This window comes from Hibiscus syriacus, unplaced genomic scaffold (genome assembly GCF_006381635.1).
Source record: "Hibiscus syriacus cultivar Baekdansim isolate YM2019G1 unplaced genomic scaffold, ASM638163v2 tig00111088_pilon, whole genome shotgun sequence".
In the NCBI taxonomy this organism is placed as follows: Eukaryota; Viridiplantae; Streptophyta; class Magnoliopsida; order Malvales; family Malvaceae; genus Hibiscus; species Hibiscus syriacus.
The window spans coordinates 1,445,785-1,469,492 of NW_024062978.1; the positions used below are offsets into that span (position 1 = coordinate 1,445,785).

Genomic DNA, 23,708 nt, shown 5'->3' on the forward strand with positions numbered 1-23,708 from the left:
GAAACTATCTTGTTAAAAACTAAAGGAAATATCAAGGTGAGAAAGTAAAGAGGTTGACGAAAGATTTTCATTGTGAACTTTATAGACAGGAAATGGCCACATGCCCATTGGAATTCGGAAACAGATCAAAAAAAATTAAAAGTTGAAATCATGGTCTCTGTAAAAAGAAGCTTGAAGTTGCAAAATTGATGTTGGCAAGCTTGCAGTAGGTGTAATAGTTAGGTATCCACTGTAAAAACAGTTAACTGTTACTAGACATTGAATTCGAATTGTTAATTTTTTACTATTAAACCAAATTTAGAATTTGATTCGGGTAAAAGTTCATACGTCTATTTCTATCTGCTGCAACAATGTAATGTTGGGTTAGTTTGTACGTTTGTCGGCTTCAGACAGTCCTTTTCTTGCTAGCCTGGCAGATTGCAGTAAATCTTCATTTCATGATTGTATGTTCTGTTTTCTAACCAAGCTTAGTTTCATTCAAGAAAAAAATGGTAAAATAAACCAATAATGCTTTTTCATGGGAAAAAGGCCACTATTCTTCACGGAATATACGGTGATATATATAAGCCGTACAAATCACATGTATTCATGTCAGATTTCTGTAGATTGGTCCCTGGTTTGGTTTAATGCATGTGGGCTGTGGCTCTTGTAAATCTCCAGGAGTTGTCTCTTCGAACAATTTTATATATATAATTCCGCTAAACAGATCCTTTTTGTTTAATTTGACAGTATTAAATTAATGTAAAATTCCCTAAACAGTGAGAGGTTTGAAGTTTCTACGACTCATCTCTCAATTAGCTTTATTTATTTATTTTAAAATCCGACGGTATCCAGACATCCATGCACGAGAACTAGTTGGTTTCTTTTAACAATGTCTGAAAATTGTTGGCTAGTTGGTTTTGGTCTATGGACTGACCAAATTTGTCTTTGATTTTCCAGAGGGAAAATAATAAATAATTATAAGCCTTTTTAAGCACATGCATATGCCATGGAAGATTCCTAGTTGTTTGCTGCAAATTGCACACATTGTTCATTCACCTTTTTAAAGTAAAATGGTGCCGCAGATGATATCTTGAAGGAACCTTAACCAGGGTCAAAGCTTGTTTAACCTTGATTAAAGCCTAATTGCATGGAAAATGTAATACTAATGCAAGCAAAAGCATGAAAAATGGAGAAGAGCTCTAGATTAAAAACAATACTAAAATATTTACAAGTTACACAACGATGAAGCCGAACTAATAAACAAGCTGTTAAGACAAAATCTTGGCAAAAATGGTGAGGTCCAAAGGAGAATTCCCGATAACAATGTCTATGTCGAAAGCAGATCATGGCAAAGCATCCGAACCAAGCAAATCTAATACAATTTCATGTAACCATTCGTTGATGCAGCCTCAGGGTGGTAGTGAAGCATCTCACTCAACATCATTTCCCTAATCATCTGTTCTCCCATGTTTTTTTCATCAATGTTGAGATTAATTGGGACTTGGGCCGGCGGATTGCAGCTTGGATCGTATAGCGCAGACATGTAAGGATGTTGGAGAGCTTATGTGAAGTGATTCTCTTAGATGGATAAAAAATTAGCATCTTTTGCAACAAATCTATGGCTGATGGATCAGCTCGAGGATATAAACGCGAAAAATGGATGCCCCTAGTGTAAGGAAGTGACTTGATGTATCTTCTGGCTTTGGGATAATCTATAAACTCAAGATCAGCCTCTTGCGACTACCAAGGACATCAATAATTAGCTTAAGCTGGTTGAGGCATTCTGTTCCGGAAAGATAGGTTGCCGGCCAAGAATCTCAGCGAAGATGCATCCTATAGACCAAACATCAATGGAGGTCCCATAATTGTCACAACACAGTAAGAGCTCGGGTGAACGGTACCACCGGGTGACAACGTACTCTGTCATGAATTGTTCATTGCCTATGCTGGTTCGGGCCAGCCCGAAATCACATTTTCAGATCACAATTAGCATTGATGAGAAGGTTCCCTGGCTTTAAGTCTTGATGAAGGATGTTTGCTGAGTGCAGGTACTTCAGCCCTCGTAGAAGCTAACCAAATAGAAATCATTACGTTAACATATGGTATAAGCTGCATTTCATTCGTAACGGAATGAAACGAACACAGAAAAGACCCTTGCCTAACGAAACGAACACGGTGATGCTAACTGAATAACTCTCTTTGGTTTGGGATCTTGAACAAGTTTTCTTCTTCAATTCCCTTTGCAGACACTGAGCGTGTCATTTATGCAGTCATCACAAACCAAGCTTTATGGGACAAAGCAAGGGGTACAAATTCCTTAGCTATCTCAATAAACCAAACAGTTGCAAGTGAAATGATTTTAGAACTTGATATTAACCATCATTAATAGGAGAATCCATTATTGGCGAGAGAAAATTACAAGTGTCTTCTCTCTTATTGGCTGCAGGGTTCAAGAGAGGAAGAAGGAAAAGAATAGCAAAAGTGTGACCTCAGAAGTAGAGGACTATGCATTGTGCACCAGTCATTAGCATCATATTTCGTTAACAGTTGCAGTAGTGGAATTTAGACATCTCCCCATTGAGAACTTAAGGTTGTACTTGTACATTAGTAATTTTGGCCTTTGCGATTATGAAGATTTATAAACTACAGGTTTATGGCTTAGGTTCAAGGTCTGGTTTATAGACATAGAGCTTTGGCTAGCTCATGTATTAGTTGTCAACCTCCATTTATAAAATCCTTATTAGGGAATAATCAACTTAGCATAAAACTTCCCCCATTTGAATGCATAATCAACAATATTTCAGAGAAGGTAGGTGGTCTGCAGGAAGAAGGAAAGAAACAGAAAAATAATTGAGAAGGTTGTCACCTCATCTGGCAATAGAATACAGCAAATTTATGAGCTAGATCCAAGTTCAATCAAATTGCCTCCTAAGCAAATCATTCATAAATATGAAATGCTAAAAACTTGCAGCAAATTACAACAGCAATTGAACGTCAACAAAGATGTATGACTTGATACATAACCAGGCAAATAGTACAATCATACATAACTAAAGAAATGTCACATAGAGTCACGCTATGAATCACGCTATGAAGGCTGGCGCCCATAATTAATAGTTCTTAGCATCCACCATGAACATGTTGCTATTGATTTGAGAATTCAAACTGCACTTCTTCGGATAAGGAACCTGATAGAAGACGGTAAATTTTTTCGTTTCCCTTTTCTTTTTCAGTCGGAATCAGAATAATGATTCACAGAAGATCTCACTGATTTGTGCCTACTCTCGTCATAAATGTCATCCTCATCTTCATTTTTCTTCTCACTAATAATACCTGTAAAATGATACCTGATTTTCAGCTCTGCTAAATGCTATAAATTGCATGTTTGTTCTAGGCAAAGTCATTACCTTTCTTTATCAGAAAAACCTCAAGTGTCCATGTAGCAAAATCATGTTTCCCCCCAAGATCTTGAAACCCAACCAACCTATCTAAAGAAACCCCTTTCCTGACCAAACATTGCAAATATTCAGGTCAGACAGCTATGATAAAAAAGAGAGAATTGTTTTCTAACTTTAACACTTGATGCCAAAACTTATCGATATTTCTGCCAAGGAAAAAGAAACTAAGCAATGGCTGACCTGAAAATTATAACACAAGGCAAAGTTTTGACTGCAAGTTTGGTAACAAAGAAGGGAGCATTCTGCCAAAAAAATTCAGAATCTTAAGTTCACAATGAAACCAATACCACAAATGGAATGAAATACTATACCAAGCTTTAGAATTATAGTAAGCTTGTTGATGTTCACCTCAGCGTCCAGTTTGATGAACTTTGTATCCAGATGCTTTGGTGCAAGGGCTTTTAAATGCTTATCCATTATCCTGGATGTCCATGCATAATACACAATTAAGTCTCGCACATTCATGATTGTGCATGCACAGTATGTGTATCCAAACTGTATGTCAATTAAAGTATATGTGCATGCATTGTAGACAGAGAAAAGTAAAAAAAAAATTACTTGCATCGATAGAATTCCTTATGGTAGAAGTGGCAAATCACTTTCTCACTTCCAGTGACTTTACCCAAGAAATCTCCCTGTACTCTTCATGCCCTTGCCACTTCATCGCATCTCGCTTCTCAGCTTCTTTCTATTCAAATAAATCTTAGTGTCATTACGAACTTCAGAACAAATAATGCCCAGATCTATAGACCACTTTGCATCAATTCGAATTCAGAAATGCCATTAAATTTGTAACCTTGAGAGCAGCAATCCTATCTGCATGCAATTTTTCCAGCTCAGGATCCTGGATACAAGAAGCACATGAGCCTATAGAAAAGAAGAGTAAAGTGGAATGGACGAAAGATGCTCCATCATTAAATACAAAAAGCTTCATAAGACTTACATCCATCAGCTCATCCAGGTCAACCTCCTCATTGGCCGAAGCTGATGATTGTGCCTTCTCTTGGGCAAGCAGCTCCTGTAAGATCATCACATTCACAAGTTCACACACATTAAACACATACCACTGCGCATACCTATTTTCTTACCAGATAACTTGGATAATCAGACATCAAATTTTTACAGCAAGTCAAATCAACCTGGCTTAGGCATTTAAAAATCACCATAAATTTACAGTTCCCAATCCATCGTTGAGAAACCATTCTATTAGACCAAAACAGAATCTTAAAATTGTATGAATATAATCTACAAGTTATTGTCTTCAAGTTCTCCAACAAATTACAGTAACTTCAGTAGCTTAACAGTAAAGTTAAAATATGCCCAAAATGCAAGCATCTAAAAACCCAATTAGTATAGTATATCCAACATTGATGAGAAACGATTTATCACCTTTGGGAAGGAACAACATAACAGACAATATGTCAACCATCTACTTCTGTTTTAACTTTTAACAAAATTTCAGAGCATTACATACTATTCAATAGAAACTTTGTGGATACAAATAGGAAGGGTCAAGTCGGCGTATAAAAAAGAACCAAAATAAGAGAAAAATAAGGTAAAAAGACAACCTTTTGATAATCACGAGCAGCTGCTGCCATAACATTCCCGAATGCTAAATTAGACAACGTTGATTTAATTGAATCCGGGTCCATTTCTCTTTCTCAGAAAGATCAAAACAAACAAAAATAAAGAACAATAGATTCAGAGAGAGAGAAAACCGAAGCTTTCATGGAAATTATATAGAAGCAAGCAGATCCAGGCATAACCTTAACCGTTTTCAATTATTTTGGTAAAAGGTTCAAAAAACAGATGAAAAGAAAATTTGGATCTTGAAAATTTGAAGAGAAAGGGCTCATGTGAAACGCACCGTTTTCTACGACGGGCACTATGTCGTATCGGCAGCAGCAGGCTAACCTTGGCTCTCTTAAAGGCCCCAAATTTGATACTTTATAGTTCGATGTGTCCATTTCAAGCACAAATAATGGGATGACTTGATAGTCTTTGCAGGCTAAAGGACTGAAGGCAAACTTATACAGATTGTCTCCCACCTGAAGTTGAACTTTGGGCTGTTCGTCCCAAGGCCCTTAAAGGTAAGTAATCTCTCACCCTCATATTTACACTGTCCATGAATATAGAGGTTCCTTGTATAATTTATATACAATAATTTTGAATAAGATACAATATAAATAATTGTTAAAAAAATAGTGTGATAGAATAGAAATGTATGCTTAGAATTGATTATGAGAAAAATTGATATTTGAGAGTGTCTAATACATTATTTCTCTTTTCTGAAAACTAATATGGTACATTGTTCATTTTTATGTTCATTGTTCTAATTCATAAATATTAAAACATAATAAAAAAGGCACGTAGTTTAAAGGTTTTTTGTGCAATAAAGGCTTATTATTACATGATAGAGCATCCTGTGTTGGGCTCTGTATAGACGACATGCATTTGCTGACAGACAGGACAAGTTAAGGGATTGTGGACGTGGGGCATTATCAAAGAGTCGGTCTTCTTATCATCTTTCTTGGGTTCAGCCTTCTTCTCTTCAGGCTTCTTTTGGGGTTCCTTTGGAGGTTGTGGAGGAGGCCCTACGCTTACCAGCTCCACATGTTTCCCTACTTTTCTCGTTCGAACGATAATCTCGTACGGGTCGGCATCGCCGGTTACTTATATAGTTCCCTTGCCACCATCCACCTCTATCTTGTCTACTCCTGTACATCATTAAGATTCAATTATGTTTATTTACTTATATACAAAGAGAATGGAATATGGAACCTTGTTTAGTGCTTTTAAGTTTTACCTTGTAGTCAGGGGCGGGCTCAGAGGTAGCCCGGGCAACTCCTCAAATTATGAGAAATATTGATGTTGTCAGCTTCTACAAGGCATTTGAAACCGACCCCAAGGATTACTTCTTTATTGAGTTCCAAGGGTACGAAATGAGCCACTCTCTGACCATCCTCTCCAATATGAGGGGTTGAACATATTTCAGTTAAACTCTTATAGGAAAAAAAATATGTAACAAAATTGTCTAACTAGTGTTAATTTTTTCTTTTTTTTAATTAATACAAGTGTCACCTTTAATATTGTGCAACTCCTAAAAAATTTAAAAGAATTTTTTTGTGCAACACCTGAATTTTTATCCTGAATCCGCCTTGCTTGTAGTCCAGAGATTGCCTTAAGAAGCTTCTTCTGCATTTATGGCATGAGATATAAACTTTCAAAACAGTCTTCTTTACCATGGGACCAACAAAAAAAAAAGATACTTTATATCTGAATTCAAAATCAAAAAACATGTTTTAGGTTAAGTGTATTCATTGCAGCATTGCGATCTTATTTAACGAGAAAGATGGAGAAATATAAAATAATCCGAATCTTTGGATTGCTCACCTGGCCATTGTAGCTACGGGAGGCTTGTCCTATTGCCTGTTTTCCTTGAATCCATCAAATTATATATAATCGCAACATGTTTCAGAGTCATGGGGTTTTTTGCATTTGACCCTATCTGTGTTTATTGTTTATATTCAGACCTGTTAGCTTAGGCTGCCTTCGGCTTTCAGTAGACAGTAGTCACCAGGTTGCACCATCTGGTGCACTAGCACTTGAAGCCTAGAATCAAAATTTGGTATATCATGATGATTTTTTCTTATACATGATCACCTATTTAGTATAAAAAATTCATTATATGCTTAAAATTATTTATATACGAACTTGGTATTGAAATTACCTCAACAATAATAAAAAGACTAACGAATTTTTCAAGACCAGACATAAAAAGGACATGTGATAACACGCCCACTATTGCAGAAGAATGAGAGATCCACTGATAACATTTTTCTGATAATCAATTATCTGACACATTTCTTTATACAAATTAAAATATAAACTAATACTAAAAAAAACTAAAAAATATTCATAATAAATAAAATAACAGAATTTAAAATTATTATGATATCGACACAATGACTCGAGATATGATTTTCATTTAAACGCAGTAACTCACCTGCTATTTTATAACTGTAAAAAGTAATAAAAAATTTAGTATAATAAAATAATAAAGTATTAAATGATTATAATATAATAAAAAAATTAACTTCTAAAAATGATAACTTAACTTTCTTAAAACTTGATAGAATGATAAATAGAAGGAAGAAATATAATATTTTTATTTGTGGTGTGTGTGTTGAAAGGGAGGAGTATTTATAGGGGGAGGTAGAGAGACGGCTGAGCAGTATTTATGGTGGACGGTTGGATTTAAATAAAAGACGCGAATCATCATTTACGTCTTTTGCCAGCTCAGACGGAACCCCGCGAATGTGAGTTTCATGATTCGCGCCTTCCAACGTGGCGCCAGTTCGGATAGAACCCTGCGAAGGTAAGCTTCATGATCTGCGTCTTTCTATTGTGGTGCCAGCTCGGACAGAATCCCTTAAAGACACGTTTCATTATTCGAGATTTGTCAAAAAAGATACTAGATCGGTAATATTTAGAGAAACAATATCTAACAAGTAATATTCCGTTGTTGTGGTGATTTTTTTTTTGTTGTAAAAAGGCCCAAAATTACAGTCTTTTATGATCCTGACATTCTTAATTAGACCTGCCGAAACATTTAACCACAATTGGTTGAACAAGAACATTAATAACACTAACTACTCATTCGATTTTGGAAGATCAATATGTGGCCGTAATTTTACGTATGCCTATATCTAAAATTATTGATATCCCCCACTCTTTTAATCGCTGGAATACCATTTTTGTAATGAAATTCCAGATCTAAGAGCTAAGGTACATCTTAGTTTAAAAATGTCAAATTTTTTAATGGATCAGAGCACGAGCAGAAGTAGTCTTTCTTAAAAAATTAAAATTAATATAAATATTATGTTGAAAGGGAACGAGATACGAATAAAAATCTTCTGCCCCATCTAATGCCTCTAATTGATATTTTTAAAAAATTGATATTATTTTACTTCTTCAATGAATTTATTTTATTTCTTTTCTTTTTAATTTTTCTTTTTAATTTAAATTTAAATTCAATTAAATTTAATTTGTAAACTTTTAAATAGATCATAATATTTTGATTTTGACACAAACAATTTTCTTTCATCGGTTCGCTTTATATTCAACGTTATATGTCTATATATATTGTATCTATATGTATTCAACCTCAACCCAGTAGTAGAAGAAAAGGAAAGGAAACGCTATGTTTAAGTGGAACGTGGAAAAGAAAAATGTACCTTCTTCATAAAACAAAGATCTCTGTATACTTCTCTTTTATCAGTTACGATCCATGGTTCAAATTAAAAAAAAAAATTGACCTATATGTGCTTATTGTTTATATTTGGACCTATTAACTTAGGCTTCCTTCGGCTTTTAGTACTCACCAGGTTGCATTACAACAAGTTTGTTATTTTTTGGCATTGAAAATATTGTCAAGTAAAACAGATTTGTAGCAGTGGTTTTGGGTGAAACGCGTTAATTTTGTAATATAGCGGTGATTTTAGACAAGCGCCACGATAAACTGACATACAGTTGGGGAAACGTCGTTACAGACATTTACTTTAGTGGTGTTTTAAAGAATAAACATCGTGTCGAAACGAATTCTTAAAAAATAAATTTATTTTTTAATTATGTGATTTAAAAAAATTTCGTTTCGATTAATTTAGTGTTTTCCTTTTAAAGTTAAAAAAACTGTTCGAGGAGTCGCCACTAATTTTTTATTAAAATGTGATTGGGCACCCAAAATATTTTGTCATTTTAATAAAACTAATTTTAATTTTACTAAAACAACATTTTAAGGTCTACGTACTAAAATTTGAGTTAGGGAGTCAATTACACGTGGGGAATGATTAACACCCCACAACGCCCTAAATCGACACATAGTTGATTAATTAATTGCTTTTGCAATGAAATTTATGAGTTCGAATTCAATTTAATTTAAGATTCGTTCAAATAATATTCTTTGGATTTTAGTACGAAACCCAATAATATTCTTTTTTTTTTAATTTCGATTCCTCCTCCTTGTTCTCTTTTTTTCGAATTTGGTTCCCTCTTTTTTTGAACCGAGACCCTCCTCCCCTTTTTCAATTTTTTTTCGAACCCCCTTTTCGAATCTGATGTTGCATGTTTATATCTCTGATTTTTTTTTTTTTTGTCTTTGGTGATGCCTTTTGAATTTTTGAATAGAACCCTAACCTCGGGCGAAGTCGATAATCGAGCTCAGAAAGTCCACTTGGTTCTCATTCCAAAATCCAACTCAGGTGATAGAATTACTTTGTTCTGCCGCATTAGCTTGTTCAACACTTCCTACAACAACTTAGCCAAGACCGCGGTTCATCGCCTTAGACCTATTCTGCAAAAACTGATTGGCCCTTTTCAAAATAGTTTCCTAGCAGGCAGAAGCTCTTCAGATAATATTTTGGTAGTTCAAGAAGATGTTCATACCTTCATGATTTTGCAGGGGTATGAAGATAGACCTCCAGAAGACTTATGGGAATGTGAATTGGAGTTTTCTACGTAAAATGCTCCAAATCTTTAATTTTCCGGAGGAGACAATAGACATTATCATGCTTTGCATAAAGAACAACGAGATTGACCCAATTTGGAATGGTGAAAGAACATAATAATTTACTCTCGGACAAGGATTACGTCAGGGAGATCCTCTATCCCCTTATCTTTTTATATTAATTATGGAACGTCTCTCCCATATGATCTTGGAGAAAGTTGATAATGGTCAATGAAGAGCAGTGAAATTATCTCGAGGTGGTACTAACATAAGTCATCTTTTCTTTGTAGACGATTTGCTACTATTTTTAGAAGCGAAAGAAGATCAAATTATTGAGATCAACAAGTGCTTCGATACGTTCAGCAAAGCTTCGGAACATAGAATGAACTTACAAATATCGAAGATGTTTGTTTCTCCAAATATAACAAGCGAGTCAGCAAATTATTTTAGCAGTCTATGTGGGATCCCTCTTACGACAGATCTCGGAACTTATCTAGGCGTTCCTATCATTCATAAAAGAGTCGGCATGAACACATTGATAAAGTTATGAAGAAATTGACCGGTTGGAAAGGTCGTGTTTTATATTTAGCGGGCCGACGAACACTCATTTTGGCAGTTATAGCAGTTATTCCTATACACACAATACAGATAGCACTGTTACCGTCAACTGTATGCCATAAACTGTATAGTCTAAATAGGAATTTTTTTTTATGGGGAGGAGGGACAGAATACTCCCATAAACGTCTGGTGAATTGAATTGGGATTCGGTTTGCAGATAGAAAAGGCTAGTGGTCTTGGATTAAGGAAGTCAATAGAGATGAACAAAGCCCTTTTGGCAAAAAATAGCTGGAGGTTATTAAAAAATCAAGACTTATTATGGTGTAGGATCTTCAAGGATAAGTATATCAAGCAAGTTGATTTCATGGTAATGGACCCTCAAACCAATAGCTCAGCAACATGGAAAGGAGTTCTTTCAACTCGTCATATTATCAAAGAAAGGGTGCAAGAGCCAGATAAGGTCGGAACTCGGAAGCACAGACGGATTTTTAGAATGATTGGTGGTTCGATCGTGGGCCTTTAATAGATGAGAACCCAGAGATTAATACGACCAGGCGAACTAAGAAAGTTACTGATTTCATCTCAACAGATAAAGAATGGCAGTTGCAAAAAGTCAGACACCTATTATCAGACTCAACGATCAATAAAATCAAAAGTATTCCTATTCCACTTGTGGATGTAAACGACGACATAGACAGTGCTGGGAAAACTCTAAAAATTTAAAGTTTACCGTTCGATCAGCGTTCAGAGAAGTCATCAACAAAGATCCAGCAGAGGTACAAAATCATAGATTCAAATGGATATGGAAAGTCAAGAGAATAGAGCGGGTCATAATTTTCTTGTGGTTAGGCATACACAATAAATTATACACTAATGAAGTTAGAGCCCGGAATTATACGACTCAGATAAAGATTGTAAAATAGGTAAATTAGTTTGGAGGGATCTCAAAGCATATATCAAAGACAACCAATTTGATGATAGGAGTTTTGAAGAGTGGCTTACCAAAATTGTCGTTTCAAGAAAAAATGTTCGAATGACTTACAGTGGGGGACCTTTTTTACGGCTACGATTTGGGGGCTGTGGAAAGAACGGGATAAATCAATCTTCAATAATGAAATTAGAGATCCAAAAAGGGTTGTTTCTTACAGTCTCAATCTAGCGTTGGACATTAAAAGGGATGTGGAAAAACAAAAGAGTAAAATCATAAACGACCTCACCGTGTGAAATGGGAAAAGCCTCCCGGAGGCACTTGCAGATCGACCACCGGTCATAAGAGATGATAGAGGGAACTGGGTCAAAGGCTTCTTAATGAACATTGGTCATACCTCGAGTGCATTAGCTTAGATTTGGGGCATCAGACATTAATTAATCCTTGCTAAATCCTTAGGCGTGAGGAATCTAATCGTCGAGACGGATGCAAAAAGGGCAGTCAATTCGACAAATGGGGAGAAAGTCGATGACCTTCATCAGCGAATAATTCTTAGCGACTACGTGAAGTTGAAGAATGAAGGATGGATAACGGAAATCAGAAACAATTGGGGAGAGAGAAATCGTTGCACCGATCGTTTGGCTAACCTAGCGATTGGGATGGAAGAAGGAACTATAATGCTGTCGGAACCTCCTTAAGACCTTATCCCCCTTCTCCAGGCGGACGCGATTGGAGAAGGAACCCTAAGATACTAAGCAGCTAAACGCAACCCTTTCACTATCCATTGTACCAAAAAAATGTTACGTTTATGCTCAAGTAGTCTTTAAGTATGGCCTAAAGTTTGATGTGTTAATGCTTGATAATATGTTGATTTAATTCAGTGTTGGTGTTAAACATACTCAATAAATGATTTAGACAAATTCAAGATTCTAAATTGGTTATGTTTATGAATAGATTTCCAAACTTTTAAAAGATTTCAAAAGGTCCCTTTGTAAGAAATCAATTATCATTTGACTAATGAGTGTTAAACATGATAATGTCTTTTAGAATCCATGCTTCGTGACCATTTTGGAAATGGGATTGATTTAGACTACTTGTTTAACAATTATGGGAAGATGATTGATGCGGAAATGATTAAAGAAGATATTAAGCCCATCTCCTTTGTTGTAGTTCTTAATAAATTATAAGAAGTGTCGTTTTTTTTTATAAAGTGCTTTAATCAAGAAGTCGAAGAATCGACATGAGGCTCGAAAAAATAACTCATGCCTCCAACAGGGAGCCTGATAGAATAAATCAGCTATGGACACTGAAACCATCTACGTAAACAAAAAATGACCTTTCACCCAATTGGGTAGAAAAACATAAAAAGAACACTAAACACGATTCAAGAGAAGTAGAAAAAGTAAATTCCGCAATAATTCAAGTCTTGAAGATCATGTACTTGAATGGAGTAATCATAAATCTTAAATATAAACAATAATATAAAAAAAACTTATAAGCAAAAGATCGAACAGACAAGACAACAAATATATGCTTGTAATTACCGTTGTTTTCTCTCTCGGCGCACGATAAGAGTCTCTTTCAATGCACGTTAGCTGGACTAACGGCCCTGAGTTTCTCCGCCGTTCGTCCGTCGATCTTCTCTGATTTTCGGTGCTTTTCAATCCGTTCTGTTCGTCTCGTCCCTATTTTGCTTCCCTTGCGAAATCCCTATGGATTGGAGAAAACTATTTGGGTGTTCAGCGGGCTACGACCTCGAATTTTCCCCCCTTAGGGTTTGCGATGGAGTCAAAATTGTTCAACCCCCATGGGAAGTGCTCGAAGCAGGGATTCAGGAATGGAACCTGTCGCTTGTGGGACAAATTCTTGGCTCAACTCCGAGATTCTCCTCGATGCAAAGACTCGTGGATAACCTGTGGAGTAAAGCCCTCGCAGGAGAACGCGTACAGGTAAGATATGTTGGAAATAACCTCTTTGTTTTTTCATTCTCTTCTGTAAAAGCTCGTAATTGGATCTTAGAAAATGGACCCTGGCATGTATTGAACAAACCTCTAATCTTAAGAAAATGGGAGCCAAACCTTGAAAAACTTAGTTTTGATCTCTCTAGTTTACCTATACGGGTTCACCTCCATAATATCCCGTTAGAGTTATACTCTCGTCTAGGTCTAAGCTACGTTGCAAGTGCTATCGGAACACCCATCTCCATGGACTCTGTTACTGCAGGTAAATCTGACCTTGAGTATGCAAAGCTTTGCGTGGAAATAGGAGCTAATGATGTAATTCCTAATTTTGTTGAAGTAGAACTTAAGGATGGGAATAAAGCTTCTATTGTGGTAGAGGTCCCTTGGATACCAGTCCGGTGCAAAACATGTAAAATTTTTGGCCATAGTGATAAGGGCTGCATTAAGTCTAAAACTTCAGTTCCTGTCAAACCTCAAGTTTGGAGGAAAAAAGAACAATAACTAAAGAGACTGATTCAGAACCTACTATAGGTGGAATAGAATTATTACAAGAAAAAGAAGCCTTACCTTCAAGTAAAGAATCTGATTCTAGCACAATTGTTAAATCTGACTCTAGTACTATTGTTGATTCTATTGTGGTTGACTGTAATCATGCGTTAACAGTCAATTGTGAGCAGCAGATTACATCTCCTGCTCTTACTGTTAATGCTGAGGAACTTTTAAAGGAAAATTCTGATCAAGTAGAAAACCAGCCCGAAACTCTGTCTTCTTCTGCTCCTTATGATACTCTCCTAAAGAGTAAAGGTGAGTCTAGTACCATTCCTGTAAAAGGAAGGGGCAGGCCACCTAAAGAAAAAACAAAAAAAAACAATTACCAGTTACAACAAATAGATTTCAGGTTCTTAATGAAGTTGAGGAACTCACCCCTGACTTAGCTGTCCATCAAAGGAAACCTAGAGCTTCTTCTCAAGGAGTGGCTGCTATAGTCAAGGAATTAAAGTCGAAAAAGAAAAATAAAATTGATAACTCAAATCTAAATGTTACTAGTAGTGGAGGGGGTAATTCAAACGCCAATCCCCAATGATTCTAGCTTTTTGGAATGTAAGAGGACTCAACTGTCCTCTAAAACAAGATAAGGTTTTAAGAAGAGCAATTCATAATAATGTGGATGTTTTCTGTCTTCTAGAGACTAGAGTGAAAGCTGGAAAATCTGTTACTATAATAGATAGTAAGTTTTCTGACTGGAATGTTCATTCTAACTATGATTTTGCCTTAAATGGTAGGATTTGGGTTGCTTGGAAAAAATATTTAAATTTCTCAGTTTTTCATTCTTCAGACCAGTGTATTACTATTCAAGGCCTTTATCAAAACAATCCCATTGTAATCTCTGCTATATATGGTAGTAATGATGGCACTACTAGAAGACTCCTCTGGCAACATCTCCATGATCTTGAGTCTTCTGTAGGTCACCTCACTTGGGTTCTTGGAGGAGACTTTAATATTATTCTCCATTCTAATGAAAGCTCTGATAGTGACCTCCTTGGCCCTCTATCTTCTTCTGATATAAGAGATTTCCAAGATGTTCTCCAATCTCTTGAACTCTTTGATCACCCTTTCTTTGGGCCTTCTTTCACTTGGAGTAATAAACAACATAAAACTTTTCTTGCTCGTAAACTGGATAGAGTTTTAATTAACTCTGAATGGGCGAGCACCTTCCATGATTCTCATGTTGAATTTCTTGCCCCTGGCATCTCTGACCATTGTCTTGCTAAAGTTTGGCTCAAAAAGGAAATTCAAGTTAATAGACCTAAGCCTTTTAAATTCTTCAACTATTGGACTCATCACCCTGATTTTAAAGAGGTTGTCAAAGAGTCCTGGCTTAGACCTTCTTACGGCAACCCAATGCAGATTCTTTTCACTAAGCTTAGGAGATTGAAAGTCAGTTTAAAAGCCCTTAACAATTCTTGCTATAGTGACCTATCCGCCAGGGTTAAACAAATGAAAACTGACTTAGAGGTTCAGCAAGTTAAAACCCTTAGAGGTGAGGAGGGAATAGAAAAAGAGCTTATTCTTCAAAATGAGCTGAAATCTCTTGAGGAAGCTGAAACCTTATTTTTTAGACATAAAGCTAAAGTTCAATGGCTAAAAGAGGGGGATAAATGCACCAGATTTTTTCACTCTGTTGTTGCTCTTAAAAATAAAAGAGATACTATTAGAGTTCTCCTAGACGACCAAGGCAATAGGCTTGAAACCTTTGATGATATTTCTGCCGAGGTCAATAAATATTTTTCCACAATGCTAGGCACTGTTGATTCTGCTGTTAATGATACTGATCCTAATTTGTTAAAGGACTTAATAAAAGTTTCTATTCCTGCTGATAAGGATGCTGCCCTAGTGAACGTTGTCACTAAGGAGGAAATTAAAGAAGCATTTTTCTGCCAAGGTAATGATAAATCTCCTGGTCCGGATGGCTACTCTCCTTTATTTTTCAAAACATCCTGGACTATCATAGAAGGTGATGTCACTGCTGCAATTTCTCATTTCTTTCAAGAGTCCTTCATTCTCCCTGCCTTTAATGCCACTATCATAGCTTTGGTCCCTAAGATTCCTAATCCGAGTAAGGTTAAGGATTTTAGACCAATCTCTTGTTACTTAGTGGTCTACAAATCCATCACCAAAATTCTCGTCAGAAGATTGACGGGTCTAATGCCTGATTTGGTTACTCTTAATCAAACTGCTTTTGTTAAAGGGAGAAGCATAATAGAAAATACTCTTCTGGCTCAGGAACTTGTTAGAGGCTATAGTAGAAAAACTTTATCTCCAAGATGTTCTTTGAAAATAGACCTCCATAAGGCTTTTGACTCCCTTAGTTGGAACTTCATCTCTGCTATTTTAAAAGTTATCGGTCTTCCAAATATTTTTTCTACCTGGATCGAAACTTGTTTTTCCACAACTAGCTTTTCTGTATCCATAAACGGGAGTTTGTCAGGGTTTTTTAAAGGAGCTAAAGGCCTAAGAAAAGGAGACCCTCTCTCTCATATTCTCTTTATCCTCTCCATGAACATCCTCTTCAGGCTTCTCAATGTGGCTGCTACCAAAGGTGTGTTTAGCTACCATCCCAAATGTAAAAAAATCGGGTTGACTCACATTTCCTTTGCTGATGACCTTCTTATTTTTTATAAAGGTTCTGTTGAATCGGTTGTAGGGGTGACTAGTGTTTTAGACTATTTTTACAAAATGTCTGGTCTCAAACTGAATGCTTCTAAAAGTGAATTTTTTGTTGTTGGTATGCCAATTGCTGTTATTGAAAACATAACTTTAATAATTGGGTTTAATCATGGCTCCCTACCAGTAAGATATTTAGGTATTCCTTTGCTTACTAGAAAGGTTTCTGAAAAGGATTGTGTGATCCTCATTGACAATATTAAATCTAGATTGCATCACTGGTCTAGTAAAATGCTTAGTTACGCAGGTAGGTTGGAGCTTATTAGAACTGTACTTTCTTCTATTACTAACTTCTGGTGCAGACAACTCTTTCTCCCTATCTCTGTCTTGAGGAAAGTTGAACAACTATGTTCTCGTTTCTTCTGGAAAGGGTTTGACAAAGCTGCTACAGGAGCCAGGGTTAGTTGGAATAACATATGTTGTTTGAAATCTGAAGGAGGTCTCAGTATTAAGGACATGAAGTCCTGGAATAAAGCTTGCATGATCCAGTTAATCAAAAATATCCTCGCGGGTGAAGGACCCCTTTGGGTTGCTTGGCTCAACAATTACGCTTTCAAGGGCAAAGACTTCTGGTCTGTTGATATTAACCCCTCTGCTAGTTGGAGTCTTAAGAAACTTCTGAAATTGAGACCGGAAGTGCACCATCTCTTTTCCTCAAGTATCGTCAAAGCTAGTTCAATATGGGATTCTATCCGGGTGATAAGGCCTAAAGTCTCTTGGCAGAAACTAATATGGTTTCCCCTTCATATCCCTAAACATAGTTTGATAACTTGGATGGCTTTTCTGGATAAACTCCCCACCAAGGAAAGGCTTCATCGAATGGGTCTTATTAATGATTGCTTATGTGTTTTTTGCAATACTGAACTGGAAACTAGAGAACATCTCTTTTTACAATGCCCTACTGCTACCCTTCTGTGGGAAACTACTTTCACTCTTTCTGGTTTGCAGTTCACTTTTTGCTCTTGGGATGTCTTTGTGGAGAGGGCATGCTCAACTTGGAGGGGTAAATCTATGCTAACAATGATCATGAAGCTTCTTCTTAATGCTCTGGTTTACTTACTCTGGGAGGAACGAAACAAACGTATGTTCCAAGGTCGCTTAAGGCCTGCTAGTGAATTAATAAAGACTGTTAAAGATGTAATTAGTTTACACCTTAGAGGTAGGATTTTTTAAAAAGTTGATGTGAATATTTCTCTTTGCAACCACTGGGGAATAGTTGATTGCTGATTATTTGTATGTATTGTTCTGTTTTGGACCCAGTATGTTTATGTAGCTTTTTTGGCTATTCTGGATAATAAAATTTTGACTTATCCAAAAAAAAAACTTTGCAAACAACATGCTTCCATAAGCGGGCCAACAAGGAGCTCAAAACAAACCAACGCTTTTTAGTTTTTTATTGGTGATGCCATCGATAAAGACTGCGCTCACAATTAAACCCATCAAAGGGTTCAGTCCCTAAATAATTTCGGTCTGTACCTGACGGCCCATGGTTCACTCTTGCCACCTACAATGCGCTGGTCAAGTATTAGCCATTATGTCTTGCATAGGTTCTTGCACATATTCGGAGAGTCACACCTTGATTATCCTTGATACACTTATCAGTGGAAAGAAATAGACAAACTGGTAAGAACTTTAAACACAATCAAGCGCATCACCTTACTGCAGATAATTAATATGATTTTGTCGAATTGACTGAGGTTGCAGATAATTAATATGATTTTTTCCAGACTATAAATAAATTTCAACATGTACGGACAAGACCAAACATACCTAATCCTTAATACCCGGAAATAATTATTTATACAGACGTAAGTTTTCCTAGATTTTGTTAGAAATCAAACTTGATTTCTAAATATTGAAAAGTTATTAGGATGATCACACACAAATATTATAAAATTACAGCAATGATAAAGTTACAATATGCTTAATTATTAAGCAAAGTTCAAGGCGGCAGAATGTTGTAGCATGGTTGAAAAGTCAAAATATGGATGAGTTGGCAAGCTTGACAATTAAGGAAGAGTTTTGGCATGGCAAGCAAAGTTTGCTTTGATATAAACATGTCCACGTGAAGTACTGAAAAGGCAGCAGCTATACTACTTAATTATTAAGGAATTATAAGGCGATAGAATGAAAGCAATCTTGAAGCTTTATGAGACGGTTAAATTGCCTATAAAAAGACGTTGATAGTTTTAGTTTATGTATGAGAAGGAATATGAAAAAAAAGCTTAGAAAAGCCAGAATGAGATATAGCTTAGCAAAGCTGTTAGATAATAAAAAAGCTTAGCAAAGCAAGGACGAGAGGTTGTGTTTGTAAACAAACCGCAGCTAGTATTGTAGTGTTGTAATATTGAGGTAATGTCGTTGTAATGTATTTTGTTTTGTATGAATAGTAATTTCGAGTTTGTAAAATTATTGAGAGCCCACCTATGCTTCCAACAAGTGGTATCAGAGCTTGGTTCGAGTTTAACGTGGTGGAGAAGATGACCAACATGATTCAACCACAAATTCCGAGATTGGTAAAGACGAATTATGGAAATTGAAGCATTCAAATGAAGGTGTTACTAGGCTCCCAAGATTGTTTGGATATCATCGATGATGGTTACACCGAGCTTGAAAATGCAGCAGCAGAAGCAGCCATGACCAATGAAGAAAAGAAGGTATTGAAGGAATCCCAGAAAAAAGATAAAAAAGCGTTGTTATTTATTTTTCAAGGAGTAGACGAATCTACCTTTAAAAAAATTTCTGATGCGAAGACTGCAAAACAAGTGTGGGAGATTTTGCAAAAAACTCTCCAAGGTGCAGAAAAAACAAAGAAGAATACATAGCCGCAACAGCGTGCACTTTCCAAGAAATGAAGAATCGATTGGAGAAGACAAGTGGAGAAAAGCTTGGAATGAAAAATCAAGTTTGAGGGGAAGTGTTAGAAATCAAACTTGATTTCTAAATATTGAAAAGTTATTAAGGTGACCCCACACAAATATTATAAAATTGCAGCAATGATGAAGTTACAATATGCTTAATTATTAAGCAAAGTTCAAGGCGGCAGAATGTTGTAGCATTGTTGAAAAGGCAAAATATGGATGAGTTGGCAAGCTTGGCAATTAAGGAAGAGTTTTGGCAAGGCAAGCAAAGTTTGCTTTGATATAAACATGACCACGTGAAGGATTGAAAAGGCAGCATCTATAATACTTAATTATTAAGGAATTATAAGGCGGTATAATGAAAGCAATCTTAAAGCTTCATGAGGCGGTTAAATTGCCTATAAAAAGACCTTGATTGTTTTAGTTTATGTATGAGAAGGAATATGAGAAAAAGCTTAGAAAAGCCAGAATGAGATATAGCTTAGCAAAGCTATTAGAGAATGAAAAAGCTTAGCAAAGCAAGGACGAGAGGTTGTGTTTGTAAACAAACCGCGGCTAGTATTGTAGTGTTGTAATATTGAGGTAATGTCGTTGTAATGTATTTTGTTTCGTATGAATAGTAATTTCGAGTTTGTAAAATTATTGAGAGCTCACCTACGCTTCCAACAAGTGGTATCAGAGCTTGGTTCAAGTTTAACGTGGTGGAGAAGATGACCAACATGATTCAACCATAAATTTCGAGATTGACAAAGACCAATTATGACAATTGGAGCATTCAAATGAAGGTGTTACTAGGCTCCCAAGATTGTTAGGATATCATCGAGGATGGTTACACCGAGCCTGAAAATGCAGCAGCAGAAGCAGCCCTGGCCAATGAAGAAAAGAAGGTATTGAAGAAATCCCAAAAAAAAGATAAAAAAAAGCGTTGTTATTTATTTTTCAAGGAGTATACGAATCTACCTTTGAAAAAAATTTGATGCGAAGACCGCAAAACAAGCGTGGGAGATTTTACAAAAATCTCTCCAAGGCGCAGAAAAAACAAAGAAGAATACATAGCTGCAATAGCGTGCACTTGCCAAGAAATGAAGAATCGATTGGAGAAGACAAGTGGAGAAAAGCTCGGAATGAAAAATCAAGTTTGAGGGGAGTGTTAGAAATCAAACTTGATTTCTAAATATTAAAAAGTTATTAAGGTGATCCACACAAATATTATAAAATTGTAGCAATGATGAAGTTACAATATGCTTAATTATTAAGCAAAGTTCAAGGAGGCAGAATATTGTAGCATAGTTGAAAAGTCAAAATATGGATGAGTTGGCAAGCTTATCAATTAAGGAAGAGTTTTGGCAAGGCAATCAAAGTTTGCTTAATATAAACATGTCCACGTGAAGGATTGAAAAGGCAGCAGCTATTCTACTTAATTATTAAGGAATTATAAGGCGGTAGAATGAAAGCAATCTTGAAGCTTCATGAGGCAGTTAAATTGCCTATAAAAAGGCCTTGATAGTTTTAGTTTATGTATGAGAAGGAATATGAGAAAAGGCTTAGAAAAGCAAGAATGAGAAATAGCTTAGCAAAACTATTAGAGAATGAAAAAGCTTAGCAAAAGCAAAGCAAGGACGAGAGGTTGTGTTTGTAAACAAGCCGCAGCTAGTATTGTAGTGTTGTAATATTAAGATAATGTCGTTGTAATATATTTTGTTTCGTATAAATAGTAATTTCGAGTTTGTAAAAGTATTGAATGCTCGTCTACGTTTCCAACAAGATTTATTGTGGTCACTGCTGTCTTTATTGCTTAAGTAATATAGTGGAACTTCTAATGGCAGGCACGCTATTATCAGCTAGGGAGAGCACAGGTTTGAACTAATAAGTTTTCTATGCATGGTTTTATATACATCCTCTCCATGATTTCATGCAACTACGAGCATATATATGCATGCATATACATCATTACATGCATGCATGCATGATATATATATATCATTGTAAACGAGCATGCAATTATCAGGGTGAGGATAGGTAAAAACAAAAGAAAAGGCATCGGCAGTGCTATTCAATAATACAAAGGCAACATTCAATATAGCCCTCCAGACAGACTAGACCCCAAGTCCATCGGGTTGTCAATTGCCTTACACATACAGCTGCTGACTATGCTATACCCTACGAGCCCCTAATTTTGCCTTTAATAGTTATATGCTCACAAGGCGATATGTACAAATATTTTTTACTCAACCCCAACTTTTTCCTCAATAATTAGGTCAAGTTAATCCACATTATTTGGGTTAAGGTTAAATTTGAAATTTGCATGGATATGCTTTATAACCCATCAATCAACAGTTAGCTCAGCTTTTGGATGGGGGATTTATTCTGAAAATAGGTGATAGTGAATAATTGTCCAATGCTGCTACCTTGAACCTCTCTTATCGTCACTAAAACCCCTCAATTGAGATTGAAATTAATGGGGAAAAAGGCAAGCGTCACTAAACACATGGAGCACCACATAACTTATATTAATCGCTACATCAGATAGATCTTGTTGCATCTGTGGGATAAACCTAATCTTTAAAAATATGGATTAGGCCAATTACAAATTTTACCTAAATTTCGACTCAACCTTCTTGTTTAAATTAGTTAATAAGAAAATTTCGTCATAAATTTGGACAAAAATGAATACGCTCTTACAAAAATAATTAATATTAATTAATAAAAAATATGCAAGAAATTTCGTAAAAATCCCATTTTTAATATCCAATTAAATTAGTAAAATTCAACCACTCCCCATTGTTTCTTTATGGTGTTACTAACTGTGATTGCTTACGAAAAGGTGGAGGGAAAGCAATAACGTTAGGCAAAGTTCTCTGCACTAGTTTCTGTTGCTTAAAGAAGATATTAGAAATTACTGTTAGTAGGACAGTGCTAAATATGCACTTACAAAGCAGACAACAAAAAGCTTGGGTGATTGATTAGACTATCTATCAATGCTAGAAATACCAACTCTAGGAGTTTAATCTCAATCTAATGCGTATCCATAATAAAAGAGTATTATAGTTTAAGTTTTATTATTCCAACCAAATTTCATTTTAAAGGTAAAAAACCATACCATGAGCACTCTACAACCGAATTACTCCATTCTAGTTTTAGCACTGTACAAACATACCATAAGCAGTCGTTTTTACTTTCTCTTTTCAAAGGTGAAAAAGAAACAGTAATAAACAATGTTTTTTTTTTGAGCGGTTAAAATTTACTGAAAAAGTAAATTTATTTTTTCAGGATTTGAACATTGAAGAATAATAGACAGAGATTCTTCTCGCCGAAACCTCAAATGTTTGGCGATAAAATCTTCGATCGTTCGTTGAAACTCTTCGTTGCTCAGCTCGTCTTCTGGAAATAATTCCTCGTCCGTGTTTTCCATTTTGTGGCACTTTTCTGTCTCCGATCGTCGCAGTTCCTTCTTCACTTGCTCTTCAGTTTTTCTAATCGGCAACTTCTCCGACTTACTCCTTCTATACACTCTCGGATTATCCGTCTCAGTATCGGAATCCGACTCAGACTCCGGCTTCATTTCTTCACATGTGAGAGTAGTTGTGTTCGGTTCAGAGATGGTCTCCTTATCTTGATATACAATCTCTTCTTGAGACTCCGATTTGGAGCGATTCTCAGCGATTTTGGTGATTTCGTCGTAGATTTTGGAATCGGCATTGCCAAAGGCGGAGAAAATGCCAGACTTAGCAATGAGAGTGACGATGATGACGTTACAGACGAGGAAAACGAAGAGAGGACTGGCGACAACTCCTCCGAGCTTCAAAATGAACTCGCCGTTGATGTTGACGAGGAAAGGCACGCGCCCGAAGGCCCACGCCAAAAACAGCGAAGCCAAGAGCAATTCCAAGAAACGAAAGGCGTTCGCTAAGCTTCGAAGCCGATTGTACCTTCTCATGGCCTTGGCTTTATCTGCTTTCACGTTATCGAAAACAAACGAATCCATCAAGACAAAAGTTTTCAAGGCATTCAAAAGCTGATGTTCAGAAAGAAATTCGAAAAGTTTAAGCTCCGTTTGGTTATCTGGAAACGAATGTCTTAATTTTTCCGGGAAAATAAAAGGAGAATTTGGAAGGTATTGGGAAAATAAAAGCAGAGGTATTATTTGCGGAGAACCGAACCATCCTAAGGAAATGCTTATATAGACTGATAGTTATGTAATTTAGGAATTATTTCTATTATTTATTAAGA

General features: G+C 36.1%; 1 protein-coding gene and 2 pseudogenes across 1 annotated transcript; all 3 read right to left on the reverse strand.

The window, feature by feature from the left end:
- Nucleotides 1–1,250: 1,250 nt before the first annotated feature.
- Nucleotides 1,251–2,708, reverse strand: LOC120152366 (annotated as a pseudogene).
- Nucleotides 2,709–2,852: 144 nt separating this feature from the next.
- Nucleotides 2,853–21,699, reverse strand: LOC120152317 (annotated as a pseudogene).
- A 1,020-nt stretch (nt 21,700–22,719) lies between these two features.
- LOC120152367 lies at nt 22,720–23,485 on the reverse strand. The gene has a single exon (XM_039164598.1). It carries the CDS (start codon nt 23,461–23,463, stop codon nt 22,720–22,722), a length of 744 nt encoding a protein of 247 aa, XP_039020529.1. The 5' UTR covers nt 23,464–23,485.
- Between the last annotated feature and the right edge of the window lie 223 nt (nt 23,486–23,708).

Excerpts from the sequence above, each read along its gene's own strand:
- LOC120152367 (XM_039164598.1), bottom strand. The coding sequence starts at position 23,463 with ATGGATTCGTTTGTTTTCGATAACGTGAAAGCAGATAAAGCCAAGGCC.